General features: G+C 40.5%; 2 protein-coding genes across 2 annotated transcripts; one reads left to right on the forward strand and one right to left on the reverse strand.

The window, feature by feature from the left end:
- Nucleotides 1-1572: 1572 nt before the first annotated feature.
- LOC104257389 (cytochrome c oxidase assembly factor 8) lies at nucleotides 1573-9003 on the reverse strand. Its single transcript, XM_059819354.1, has 5 exons — nucleotides 8881-9003; nucleotides 7945-8142; nucleotides 6786-6849; nucleotides 4701-4791; nucleotides 1573-2031 (listed from the first exon to the last, which is right to left on the reverse strand). The coding sequence occupies exons 1-5, from the start codon at nucleotides 9001-9003 to the stop codon at nucleotides 1923-1925; spliced, it is 585 nt and encodes a 194-aa protein (XP_059675337.1). The 3' UTR covers nucleotides 1573-1922.
- Nucleotides 9004-9213: 210 nt separating this feature from the next.
- Nucleotides 9214-13149, forward strand: BAG5 (BAG cochaperone 5). The gene is made up of 2 exons (XM_059819427.1): nucleotides 9214-9248; nucleotides 9909-13149. Exon 2 carries the CDS (start codon nucleotides 9937-9939, stop codon nucleotides 11287-11289), a length of 1353 nt encoding a protein of 450 aa, XP_059675410.1. The 5' UTR covers nucleotides 9214-9248; nucleotides 9909-9936; the 3' UTR covers nucleotides 11290-13149.
- Nucleotides 13150-13427: the final 278 nt, after the last annotated feature.

Raw genomic sequence — 13427 nt, forward strand, 5'->3', positions numbered from 1 at the left:
ACCTTCCATCCGAATTCCCACATCTCCACTATGCCAACAGTAGAACACTTGTATCTGCATGATGAGGCATATTAATTCAACTGACATCTAACACTTTTTTCCTTGGATTAGTTCTAGTAGTGAATCAATTTCCTGATCTGGTTCAGCAGGCAGACACAAAAACGTCTGTGTTAATAAAAGTACGCAGCTCAGAAGATGAGAATGCTTCTTTTGATTGACCTCTACCCACTTAAAGCATATGTGGAACTACCTTAGGGGTCTTAACGCATAGGCAGAACATATGGCTATCAACCACTAGTCCATTGGGGTTCTGCACTCTGCCTTTCAGGGATATTTTCTTGTATTATCCAATCATTCTTTTACATTGGAACTATTTATTAAAGTGTGCATTTGCATTGTGGTCAAAGCTTATATACTGTAAGATATGATCTACTGTAAAGCCCTGAAGAATTACATTACATACCCACAGTAGTCTGTTTCAAAAATGTATTTTCCTAAAGAAACATGGCATTTTGTAACTTTTTAAAAAATATATACACCTTTTACAGTACTAATGCAGTAAATAACATTCACAAATAATTTCCTGGAAGTGTTGGTTGTCATGTCAGCAAACACTATTAATGACTTTTCATTTATTAATAACACAACAGTTAAAACCACAATTCAGTGACCATTTTAGCCCCAATGATATCATCATTGTATGAAACAGTGCGATCCGCTACTATATCATTAGTATTTATTTCATCTTGCAAAGGAATTATTACAGTTGATAGTGACAAAGCTCTTTCTGCTCCAGCTGAAAAAGCCTGTGAATAAATCATGTCATGTTTAGATATGAAAAAGAGGTCAATGGCTACTGAGCTGACATTTCCAAAAGCAGAACCTTCCCTACAGCATAGCTTTAGGAAAACACGCTTCATTTGACAACATACATTCTTTTTAACAGAATCCTCTTAGTAGGTACTGTATTGAAAAATCATTTAACTGTATAAATAGACAGGGAGAACATTCTGAAGAATAGAACTTTTTTTAAATTACAGATACATGGCATAACATTTTAAGACTTCATTTAAACCAGCCTCCTTCCAATTGATGTTACATACCTTGAGGCCAGAAAAATCCCCCTCAGGCAAGTCATTTCAAGTGCCTCAGAGAAACTGGTGAGAATAACACATTTTTTGAAAGAAATGAACCAGCAGGAAGCAGTGCGTATTAGTACTAATGTTCTCCTCCAATGCATCTGTTTTACTGCTCACCAACTAAAATTTTTACCAATCACAGGTTAGAGGAACTCTTGTCCAAGGGGGGCACATTTCTTTTAATTAAAAACCAAAATTATCTAAGAAGATCCTATTGCATTAGTAATTTGTATTAAATCATATCTTAACTCTTTATTAAAAATAGGAAATAATCACACTGAAGATTATTCTAAATTGATTGTATATATACTCAAATATCATACCCGTTCCTTCAGCTACGTTGCATTACTTGTGGCTAGCTACTGCCCCAGACAGACAACTGCTGCAAAATGAGGCATTTTTGTCTTTATACACCAATATGGCTAGTGGAGACATCATTCTCTGACCTCAGTTCATGTTCTTTAGGAACTACGACTGTGTGGTAAAAATGTGACAATTGTGATCCCTTCCATTTAATGTAAACAAGGAACAGCTTTTGACTCTGTCCAAATAATAGTTTTCTCAGCTGTGTTTTGGTTGGGAAATATTTTAGATATTCTTGGAATAAAAGGTAAAGGAAATCTACATAGGGATTATAAATTAAGACCAATGGCAACTTTTATTTACATAGTTTAACAAACAGATTCAAGCAATTATTGCATTAGTGATTCAGATTCCAAACATCACTATAAACAACAAGTTTACTGCAGGCCTAGCTAGTGTTGCATTCTTCATGGAGCGCAATCACCGATTTCCAATATTTTTCTTTTTCCAACGAAGCCACCTCAGAGCTCTCGCCAGTGCTACTTGTCCCATGAGGAATGTGATAGTAAAGTTACGTTTATACCAATCTCTAGGATTCCAAAGCCAGGAAAATCATCGGCACACAGAACAAGAACAGGAGAAAGATACACGATTATATTAAAATATCCTTTGGAATTGACAAATGACAATTCAGTGACAAGATGCTTTTCCATTCTTTGTGGCAACACTTTTCCTGCCTAATTAAATAACCTATAAAAAGGTCTATGTGAACATCCACATCCATGAACAGATTACACGTACACTACGGGGCTACAACCATTGAGAGCTTAACTGTAAAAAAGTTAAGGGATGGATAGTTTTAATGACCAATTGTATTTGGAATCAGGTAAGATAAAATACTTGTAACCATATCTCATGTTTCAGAAGTAAAGATGGTCATCAAGCTATCCAGAAGAATTTCCTGACAGTGCTGTGCTATGGGTAAGATTTGTTTGTGCATGTATGAAGATGTGTGTGTTGGAAAGGGCATAGTTGGTCACCTATAAAAGGCGGGGGGGGGGGGGGGGGGGTGGGCAGAAGAAAAGTAAAATGACACTTCAAAGACCAATTATATAACCCAATACAGGAAACATTAGGTTTCTAATGCAGTACCCTTTAATAGCGATGCCTTTAATGTCGCCAAAGTTAGGGTTTATCTTTAAATAGTTTTTATGCAGCATGCATGACTTATGAAGCCAATTCAAGATATTGGTAAGATAGTCTGTGTCAGCCCTTTTTAACCCCTGAGAACTCGCTTCATTCTTGCCCCTGTTACACACTAATTTCATAATTTCTTTCTGGTTTCCAACAAGGATCACTCACCCATTTTGTACAATGCTGCGCAACAAGCAATAGAATATGCTTATTATAGAACTAGCAGGGAATATTAAACACTGGGATTTAGGTCTTCTCTTGAGATCTCTGTGGGAAACCTTGCATGTACAGATCTAACATAAACCTGAAATACTAACCTCTCAGTAAGGATAGTAGCCAAAATCGTGCTGACAAGCAGCACTGAGTCACCTCCTGAAACGTCGTATTAAATTAAAATATCATGCTAATATTGCAACTGTTTCTTTTCCCCTTTCATGTCTCATTCCCTATACCCTTCTCAAATTTTTTTTCCTAAACTAGACTGTATTTCCAGTCTAAGTACTCTGAACTAAATATTCATGGCGTCTATGCACAGTCATTGCTTCAATTTTAACTAAATTTTAGAAGCTGCAACACTTCAGCAGCCACAGTTTTCAGGCCAGCTGGCAACGCTGCAAAAGAACATACAGCTGAATGCATAAACAGATTTTTATAAATACGACCCCTCAAAATCAGAATGCCTGTAAAAAGCTCCACTGCTTTCAGGGCTGTGCAGTTCCACTTTGAAACTACAATTATGCAGCTTACACTACCTGTTTTTACAAGACAGCAACAAGGAAGGTCATGTTTAGGCACAAAGCCTGAACTCTCTTACCGTGAAGACAGGACACTATCCCAAGGTCACTACAATTATGGCATCTGGTGACCAGTTCTAAGATAAACTATTTCCTTTCTCACTCATCAGTTGTAGGCAATTTGAACAACAATCCTCTTATTAAAAATAATGTTTTACTTTCCATCTTTTCATGCTGTTGCTTAGGTTTTTGGTGAGGTTTCCCCCTCCTGCCCCCTCCATGGGCAAGACAAGATGTGCATATTTGTTTTAAATATGTTACTGCAAAATTGTTCTTACAGTATAGCATGTTATGGTATACGCACGATACGTACAAAGAACCCTAAACCACAATTTGTTATAGATCAGTTATAGCAACGGTAGAATTCTCACAAGCATTATACTATTAGGAACCCAATAACACTTGACGCCTTTGAGCCCAATAATCTTTCAATTCAATACAGAGAAGAAACTGAAGTTGTGGTTTCATATTTAGTGGACGGTGCTACTGTAACTGGATTAAGTACTATCCTCCTCCAGCTTCCCATTCCTTCCTCATTTCTAGCCCTCTACCAAGCGTGCAGAGCTACTTGCAGGCTAATGTGTGTTTGCAAGTTGGTTTTCAGTATTTTCAGATCCCCAATCCAGTTTATCAAGTTGTCGTACAAACAGTAATACTGAAAAAATACAGGAGGTGTTGTGAAGAGGCACAGTGGATGTGGGCTTACCCAGTTGTAGCTGAGGTTCTACACAGGATGAGTTCAGGCGATCGTTTTACTAATGCTTCGCCACACAAAAAACCCTCAAACTCAAGGCTAATCACTTTCGTTTTTACTATATGCTTGCAAAATAATAAAACCAAGAATACTAAATATTATTCTTATTGAACAATTATCCTTTCAGATGAATCACATTTACTACTCCTTATTTAACAGTCAACTAGAATCTGTTATATAGAAATTTCAACTGTTTTACTCGCATATTGATCAGTTTCAATTAGCAGCATGGAAAGACCCATGCCATAAGAGAAAAAAATGAATGCTTGATCTTGTCTTTCTGAATCTCAGACATGAGATTCATCTTGCCACTAAATCAATAACCAGCAGAACTCAAATAATAATGCAAATTTCTGTCAAATGCTAATAATAGCATTTAAAAACTAATTTTCTAAAATGATAGTTTTGGATGCTGCTTTACCAATTATGAAAAAAAAGTTCCAATTTTAAATTTGCTCTTATGCCTTTCACTTAGACTGTAATGTATAATAGCCAACATAAATACCTTCTACATACCTGTTATACCGCATATGCTTTCTAAAATTTTTACTTAGAAAGTCCTTGTAAAAGTCAGCCATTTCTTCTGCACTCAGTGTTGCTTTTTGACCTGAAAATAAGTTTTGGCATAACAATGTCAAGATAATTCTTTGGATTAAAACACTGGGTTCAGATGCAGGAGAGCTAAGTCTGACTCCTTGCTCCTACAAGCTTCCTGTGTAACCCTGAACAAGTTATCTTTATCTTCCAACTTTTTAAAACTTACCTAGGGAGCACAACAGATTAAAAATACTGATCATCCTGAAGCTGGAATAACTCTTAAGCCCTTATTACTTGTGAAAGTGATTATGTTTATCAGGTCTTAGATTATTTAGGGAACTAATGGTCCCCTAATAAAAAGTCCATTGATCTGGGAGTATCTGTTCTTTGAGTAGAATTAACCTCTCACAGGGCTGAAGTCTAAATAGCACTAGTAAGAGCACTTAGTAACTTAAATTTCCCCCCTAAAGCAAGTCAATAAATACAGAAAGAACACTATCCATGACTGACATGATATTTTCAGATGTACATTTTTTCTTTTTCTGTTGATAAATTTCAAGTAACTTACACCAAAAAGTGTATGTTCCGAGATGTCAGATTCATTAACAATACAGTAGACAATTATTTTGTGTAGAAGTAAGTACAAAAGATGACTTTGAACATGCCGCTCTCATAAGCGGAATATAAGAGAAGATGGATTCTCTCCACAGAACATGAAAGGAAAACCTGTGGCTACAGCACAGATGTAGAATCCTGAGAACCAGCAAATATTCTCAACTCTACCAGCTAATTCCTATACAAACTTTCTGGCACTTTCAATGTTTCTAAAATGAGGATCAAATTTGAATGTCCCAGGGGACACAGATATGGAATTGTGATATTCAACTTGTTACTGTTCCAAAATGCATTTTAAAGCTTCTGAGACTCATCATAGAAATGTAAATTATTGATTAGTTCTATTTGTCATTATTTACAAATCTAATATATTACAATGGAATGGGATAAATTTACTCTAAGACTATTAGAAGGCTGCCTACTTAACACCTGTAGTTGATTGGTTTCTTCATACTGGTATCAGCAGAACTGATCGTAGATTCACTTATACAAAAAAATAAGTTTTGTTCCAACTGCTTGTGTATACTGTTTATATACACACACAGCTGTATTATAGCACAGAGTTAATCAACACATGCAGCCAATATAATTTTATTTCTAAGGGATGTACATGCTTACTAGTTTTTCTTTTATTTCTAGGGTATAAAAGCAAAACAAAAAAAACCCAAACAAAACCAAAATGGCAATACAAAAGAAGTGTTTCTTAAACAACACAGAACTTAATTAAAATTATTTCTCAACCACACACTGATCACCAGGATACAAACAGAAGAGAAAAATAATGGTCTGTGATATACAGAATATCAGAGCAGATGCTTTACTGAACTCAAACAGATCATTATTCTATGAACAAAATGTTCAACCTCATACTACAATGGCCAATTCACTGCTATTATGAAGGCATCTTGTTTTCAGTTTCACATAATGAGTTAGAGAGGCAACTATTTTACACCAACTGTGCTCAGGCAGACAGGCAGAGAGCAGCTGCTGTCTCCTCAGAAGCTGTCTTATTCTCCCTCAAGGAAAAATACTGTATTAATTGTATACACTATGGACCTGAAGCCAGAGAGTGTGAGTTTATCCACCCAACCATAACATGAATTGAGGCAAATATGTTTAGCTCAGCTAGCTCACTGGGTTAGGAGGTGTGAAAGGAAGAAGCCCCTTCCTCCTTAGACTACAGAATGATTATATTACTTGGCTAGGATTTCAGCACATTCCCTCCAGCTGCGGGGAAGGAATTAGGGGAAGAACAGTGCAACAGATGATCTGATCCCCACATGCACATCTCTGAAGAGCTCCTCCTCTCTTATCATGTGCCTGAAAACACTTCTAAATCCTACCCTCAAGATTTACGTGTGACAGAACACAAAGAGCATAAACTAACAAAATTCAAAGTTAAACTAAATTCAGAATGTATCCTAAACTATAAACAAAGATCCCACTAACCTGTTTCATCTCTCATTTCCAGACCCTTGGCTTTCAGTCTTGAATAAATAAATTCTTCTTTTTCCTAAAACATGTTTTTCCACATTAGAATCTGATGTACTCAGTCCTTGAAGTTAACCATTGTTTTTAATCACATAGCAGTGTAGTCCTTAATACTTTCTGAAATAAGAAGCAATACTCATTCAACCTGGAAACGTCAACAATACGTTTTCCTGAATCCAGTAAGTTAGTTAAACTGGTAACTTTGTCACTTAGATCCTGCTACCTGCATGCATCAATTAATTCATGCAAGTGTTCTACTGAAACACAGAAAACTTATTTGTGGAGCAAAGTTACAGCTGAGCTTCAGTATTGTCTGACAGGATCTGAACCTTCAGTTTATAAGGCAAGCTGTGAAGATGTGCTGTACTGTATAACTGAGAATTTGAGCATAGAGAAAAACATACAGCCTTAAAGAATAAAATTACTTAGATGGAAACAGGATAATTATTTGTGACGTAAGTTTTTCAAACTTAAAAAGCAGTTCTATGGAGTTAAAAAAAAACAAGCTTTGTTTTTTCTCTGAAATCTTTGTAAGTTTTGGGAGGATATGATGATCAAAGATCATCACAAATGATGGTGAATTACTGAACTGTTACCGTTCTTCCAAGAAAATTCAGTGCCTCCTACCAATGCTGCAATCAGGAAAGAAGACAAACCAAGACTGAAAAGTCCCCACTTTTAGCCTTGTTGGCGTATACTGCCAGTAAAACAGGGCATGTCCCTCATTTACCGTTGGTGATTATACCTAATTTCTCTCACTTATGACAGAGTGAGAAGAGCTGCAGAATCATTTTCAACACCCGCTCCAGTCACAGACAGGTCTTGCATGTAGAGCGGCTACAACTTTCTATTTTTGGTGCAAGATAGGAAAAAGGCAAATATCATTACATGCCACTAAACAGCAATAAAATACACAGGCTCTTTAGCTTTCTATGTCATTTTAAAGAAACGAGTGACAAAAAAGTGATTTCCACAAAGACACCGTGCATATTAAAGGAAACAGTATCAATCACGAGCCAGTAACAGCAGGCAGAACTGAACCTTACCTCACAGAGACCAAACCCCCAGTTTTGGGTGGGCAGGAGCCAAGTGGCACCCGGCATCATGGTGGGCTTACCTGGCGGAAGGCACGGTTGTGCCGTGCCCAGAAGCGCTGGTCACAGGCCTGGGCCTCCTGCCGTGCCTCCCGCAGCCGCCGCTCCAGGGGCGACTCCTTGGGGGGCACATAGAAGATGACGGGCCGGAGGTTGGAGTGCTTGTCAGGGGGGCCGATCCAGTCGTTACGGGAGTGTGCGGGGGGGCTGAAACCCAGGCCCTTGGAAATACAGGCAGAATTCATTATGACCACTTCAGCAGAGTTTTTGAGGAACATCCCAATTTGAAATAAATTCCAAAACTCCACACAACCTTAAAACATATAAGCATAACAAGTTCAGAAACTATGCATATTCATTTACCCTGACCGAAAACAATGTGATACATTTAAAATTTACTGTTATTTAGAAATGCACTACAGAGAAGATACTTTTGACTTTTTTCCAACAGACATGAATCATGATTTTTTTTTTTAAAAAGCTACTTTCTTTTTCCATTTTTGTATCACTGATATTCCCCTTCGTTAAAATATTTGATGGCAAGGACTAGCAAGTGTGTAAGTCTTCCTAAGCACTGCTTTCTTCGTGCATCCTTGTGAACACGCACAAGCGTGTAGTTTTTCGGGTTTAGGAAGATCCGGCTCTAACGGCCCGTAACTTACCGCTCCGTTTGTAAACGCGTTTTAGTTCCCTTGTGCCTCAGCGCCCCATCCGCACAGCGCGGGAAGGCCCGCGCGGTGTTTACAAACACTGGGGGCGTTGGAAAATACATAAACAACGAGAGGCCGCGGGAAACGCAGATTTTTATCGGGACGCGCCCGCCCAGCGACGCTGAGAGTCACCGCGAAGGCGGCCTTCCCCGCTCAGGGCTCCGCAGGGGCGGGAGACCCCGAGGCCTCCCCCGCGGCAGGCCGGCTCCGGGACGCAGGAGCTGCCCCCGGCCTCCCGCCCGGATTTACCGCGCTCTCCTGCCGCTCCCCGCGCTCAGCCGTGGGGCCGCCGCCGGCTGAGGAGAAAGAGAGGAGGCGGCGGTGGCGGCAGCGGGAGCAGCCGCCCCCCTGCAACAGCCGGGCCGCCGCCATCGCCCCGCTCCTGCCGGCGAGTGGCGCTTTACGGCGGTGTCGCAAAGGCAAGGCCTCCCGGAGCGCGGCGCTGAGCCGGGGGCGGTGCTGGGGAAGGGGCCGCGTCCCTCGGCCGCGCCGTTCCCGCCTCCGCCGCCGCCCGGCCGCGGGGCGGGGCTCCTGGGGTTCGCTGCCGCTCGGCCCGTGGCGCAGCGCCGGGCCGGGCCGGGCCGGGCAGCGGGTCCCTCAGCCGGGGCGACTGGCGGGTGAGGCGGGCGGGGCGACTGGCGGGCGGGAGCGGGTACGGGAGGGAGCGGTACGGGCGGGGACGCTGAGGGGCTTTGCTGCGGGGACGGGGGGAGGTGGGTGGGGGGACGAGCCCACCGCGCTCCCCCGGGGTGGCCCGTTGTCATCTCCCCTCCCCGCTTCGTCGGGCCCCGTCGCTGGGGGGCCCGGGAGGTTGCTGCCGTGGGGCGGCCTGGAGGGGGCCGCCGGGGGTGGCAGGTGCTGAGGGGGGAGCGTCGGCTGTGAGGCCTGTGCGGGGGAAGGCAGCCCTGCCCTGGGGTTGTGGCACCCCAGGGGCGGTCGGGTTTTGCCGCTGTTTTTCCCCGGGGCTGCGGGTGTCCGGTTTGTTCTGCGATGCCTTCAGCTGCAGAGCAGGTGGGGAAGGGGGGGCTGAAGGTTGTGGGTAAACGCTAAGAGCTGGTCGTGTGGTAACTAAAGCATCACCCCTGCAGCCCGAACAGGAGAAGGAGGTGTGAAACAATAGAGGAATGGCTGTGAAATACCAGCCAAGTGGTTTATTCCTATTTCTAGAGATATTTAAAATAGCTGTAATGCTGAAGTGCTTCAGGGTGTCGTGAAAGTTGTGACATGCTTGCATAGCACTTTATTAATCGCAAGTCTTGTTCCGCCTTCCCTTGTAGTTCATCTGAAACTGGACGAAAGAAGAGCATGGATATGGGTAACCAACACCCATCCATAAAACGGTTGCATGAAATACAGAAAGAAGTCAAAGAGATTGAACAGCAAGTGGTTGTTTTCAGTGGCCTCTCTACTGATCGAGATTACAAGAAATTAGAAAGGAGCCTTACTAAACAGCTTTTTGAAATAGATTCTGTAGACACCGAAGGAAAGGGGGACATTCAGCAAGCCAGAAAGCGAGCTGCTCAGGAAACAGAGAGGCTGCTTAAGGAACTGGAACAAAATGCAAACCATCCGCGCAGACTGGAAATAGAGGCTATATTCAAGGAGGCACAGTCACTTGTGGAGCGCGAGATTACACCTTTTTACAAAGGAGGTAACTGTATAAGTGACGAATTTGAAGAAGGTATTCAGGACATTGTATTGAGGCTTACCCAGGTGAAAACTGGAGGGAAAGTTTCTTTACGCAAAGCAAGATACCGCACTCTGACAAAAGTATGTGCTGTTCAGGAGATTATAGAAAGCTGTGTAAAGCAACAGCTGTCCCTGCCACTCTCTAATGATGCGCATCCTTCTGTCTCCAAAATTAACTCTGTAATGTGTGATGTGAACAAAGCAAGAGGAACTCTTATTGCGCTTCTAATGGGAGTGAGTAGTAATGATACCTGCAGGCATCTATCCTGTGTGCTTACAGGCCTCATTGCTGATTTGGATGCTTTAGATGTCTGTGGTCGCACAGAAATAAGAAATTACAGAAAGGAAGTAGTGGAAGAGATCAATAAGTTGCAGAAATACCTGGACTTGGAAGAAGAAGCAAATTCTACTCACGCTTATGATTTGGCACAAAATCAGTCCATTCTAAAAATAGAAGAGATCCGCAAGAAAATGAAGGAAGTTAATTCTTTACTTTTAAAAACAGAGAATGCGTCTGATTTGTATTTGGGATCCAAAGCAGAATTGCAGGGATTAATTGCCCACTTAGATGAGGTAAGTCCAGGAAAAAACCCCTGTATTAGAGAAGCCAGGAGAAGAGCAGTGATAGAAGTTCAAACTCTTATAACGTATATTGATTTGAAGGAAGCACTTGAAAAAAGGCAAATGTATTCTGAGCAAACTGCTGCTGAACATCAGTCTCATAAAGCAGTTTGGACTGTTCTTGGAAACTTGTCTCAAATTCAGCAGGAGGTGATTTCATTTGATGGAAACAGAACGGATAAAAATTACATGAGGTTGGAAGAACTTCTTACGAAACAACTTCTAGCACTTGATGCTGTTGATCCACAAGGCGACGAGCGGTGTAAGGCTGCCAGAAAACAAGCAGTAAAGCTTGCGCAGAATATTCTTTACTATCTGGACATGAAAACAGATGAATGGGAGTACTGAAACAGCCATGGCCTTACATAGAAGAACATATTTTCCTTTGGCACTTTATGCAGATCATTGGCAGCAGCACATTATAAAAGTGGTGTGTTCTCTGCTTGCTTAAATCACAGAGATTGCATAAGCAGTTGACTTGGCTATATGTCTGTTATCCCACGCAGGCACCCACTTGTCATGGCAACTGTCAGTACACCATCAGCAATTCTGGTCATTGCTTTAAGCAAAGAAATGCGATTCTCTCAAGGAATAGCTTGATACTTGATCAAATGGCTTCTTTTTTGTTCCGTTTTTGTTTTAATAACCTTGTGCGGTGTTCAGTGAATGCAGATTTTTCAAAGATGCAGAAAATTCCTTATGGTACAGTACTGGCAAAACTATTTAAAGAAGACTGGACATGAAAATTAGTATTCAAGCATGAGGCTCCATCCAGCAACTTCACAGTAGTCTGGATATATTCTTAATGTGCTGTTATGACAGAAAGTATTAAGGGCAAAAAACCTGCTGGCTTTTGGGTTGTACTTGATTTATTCCATCCATTGCAGCTTTCTGAGTGTTTAGATTTCTCTGTTAATGGAGCTATAATGCCAACTGTAAATTAGCATTTACATAGGCCAAGCCAATTACGTCTATTTTTTGTAATACCTGAGCCCTCTGATTTGCAAAACCAGGTCTCTTGTTGGTGGAAACTCTTTCAGATTATTGCTTTAAGGTACTGAGACTTGGAGAGGAAAATCTGTACATATATACTGACCAGATAAATGGGATTTCAAAGATTTCACACTGCCATCCATAAACCCCTGAAAACTGCACTGAACTTTAGTGGCTGCTTGGGTGTGTTTTTAAACTCTGCTCTTAGATCTGGTTTTGACCTGTCTTTTCACATTCGGTGAAAACAGAAACAGAATTCACTTTGAAGTGAATGAGCATTTTGGAATTATTTTTGTAAAATTAGGTAGCTAGCTATAAAGATGTCCCTAATGATGTAAATGTGTTACATATTTCATACTGGTCAGGTGTGGCTTCAAGCATGTCTTGGAAAAGACTTGTGGCAAATGTCTCTCCTTGCAACTCATCACTTAATTGTTTTAACTTTGTAAATAAGCTTGCTTGTACTATTGTATGCACCTGCCTTTTTATTTGTGGCTGCTAGTGCCAATCACATTTCTACTATAGCATGGTTTTTGGCATTTTTTTGAGAGCATGGCATTAAAATGAATCAATTACAAAGATATATTTAATTATGGAGACATTGCACTTAGCTCTTCCATGTTGAGTTAATGAATTCTTGTTCTATAGATAATGATTTGCACCACTTTAAGGAGTAAAAACCATTTTGGATGTTAAATATTTTTAGATCTATTTTTGACTGATGAGAAAAGACAATGCTGTCTGTGGGAGACAAGTGCCTTTACGACACCACTAACTTGCACCATCATATGTAGATACAGGAACTGTTTACTGGCAACTTGATACATTTGTAATCTTTGCAAACAGGATTTCTCACATATGTATAATTCTACTATAATATAGGTAAAATTAACATAATACAATAGGTGGCAATTGTTCTATAGAGTCCTGAGAATGAGTATCAAATCTGGGAAATATGGATTCTGTTTAAAAATGAATGCATTGATGTGGAGATGGGGGACTTTGGGCAGGTCTACTGTGCCTATTGCTACAACAAGGAGAGAATATTTTGCTCCATAACATGCTTTGAGATGTTGATGAGAGGCTGTGTAACTTCAGAGTGTGAATATATTTTGTTTGTGATCGTACAGGTGATTGCTTTGCAATTTTACTTGCCAAAACCGATCTATTTTTTCAATTAAGTACAGTGCCTAAGGCACAATTTGGCAATGATAGAATGTTGGAGGATTCTCTCTGCTGACTCTGTTGAATTTATCTCTCCTTACCTCAAAAAAAATCATTTCCCCTAGTTAAAATTCCAATCTATATTTATATTTTATGTGGCTAACACAGAATATTAATCATGTTATACACCTGAATTATTTTACTCATTTCAAGCTTTCTACATGTTTGAACTGCAACTTCCAATTTGCACTTACATTTTTAGGAAATACAAGAATTCAATAGCATAATGATATTATTCATTTTTTTTTTAGTATTAATGTCAGGTCTGC

The sequence above is a fragment of the Gavia stellata genome, chromosome 7 (assembly GCF_030936135.1).
Source record: "Gavia stellata isolate bGavSte3 chromosome 7, bGavSte3.hap2, whole genome shotgun sequence".
Classification (NCBI taxonomy): domain Eukaryota; kingdom Metazoa; phylum Chordata; class Aves; order Gaviiformes; family Gaviidae; genus Gavia; species Gavia stellata.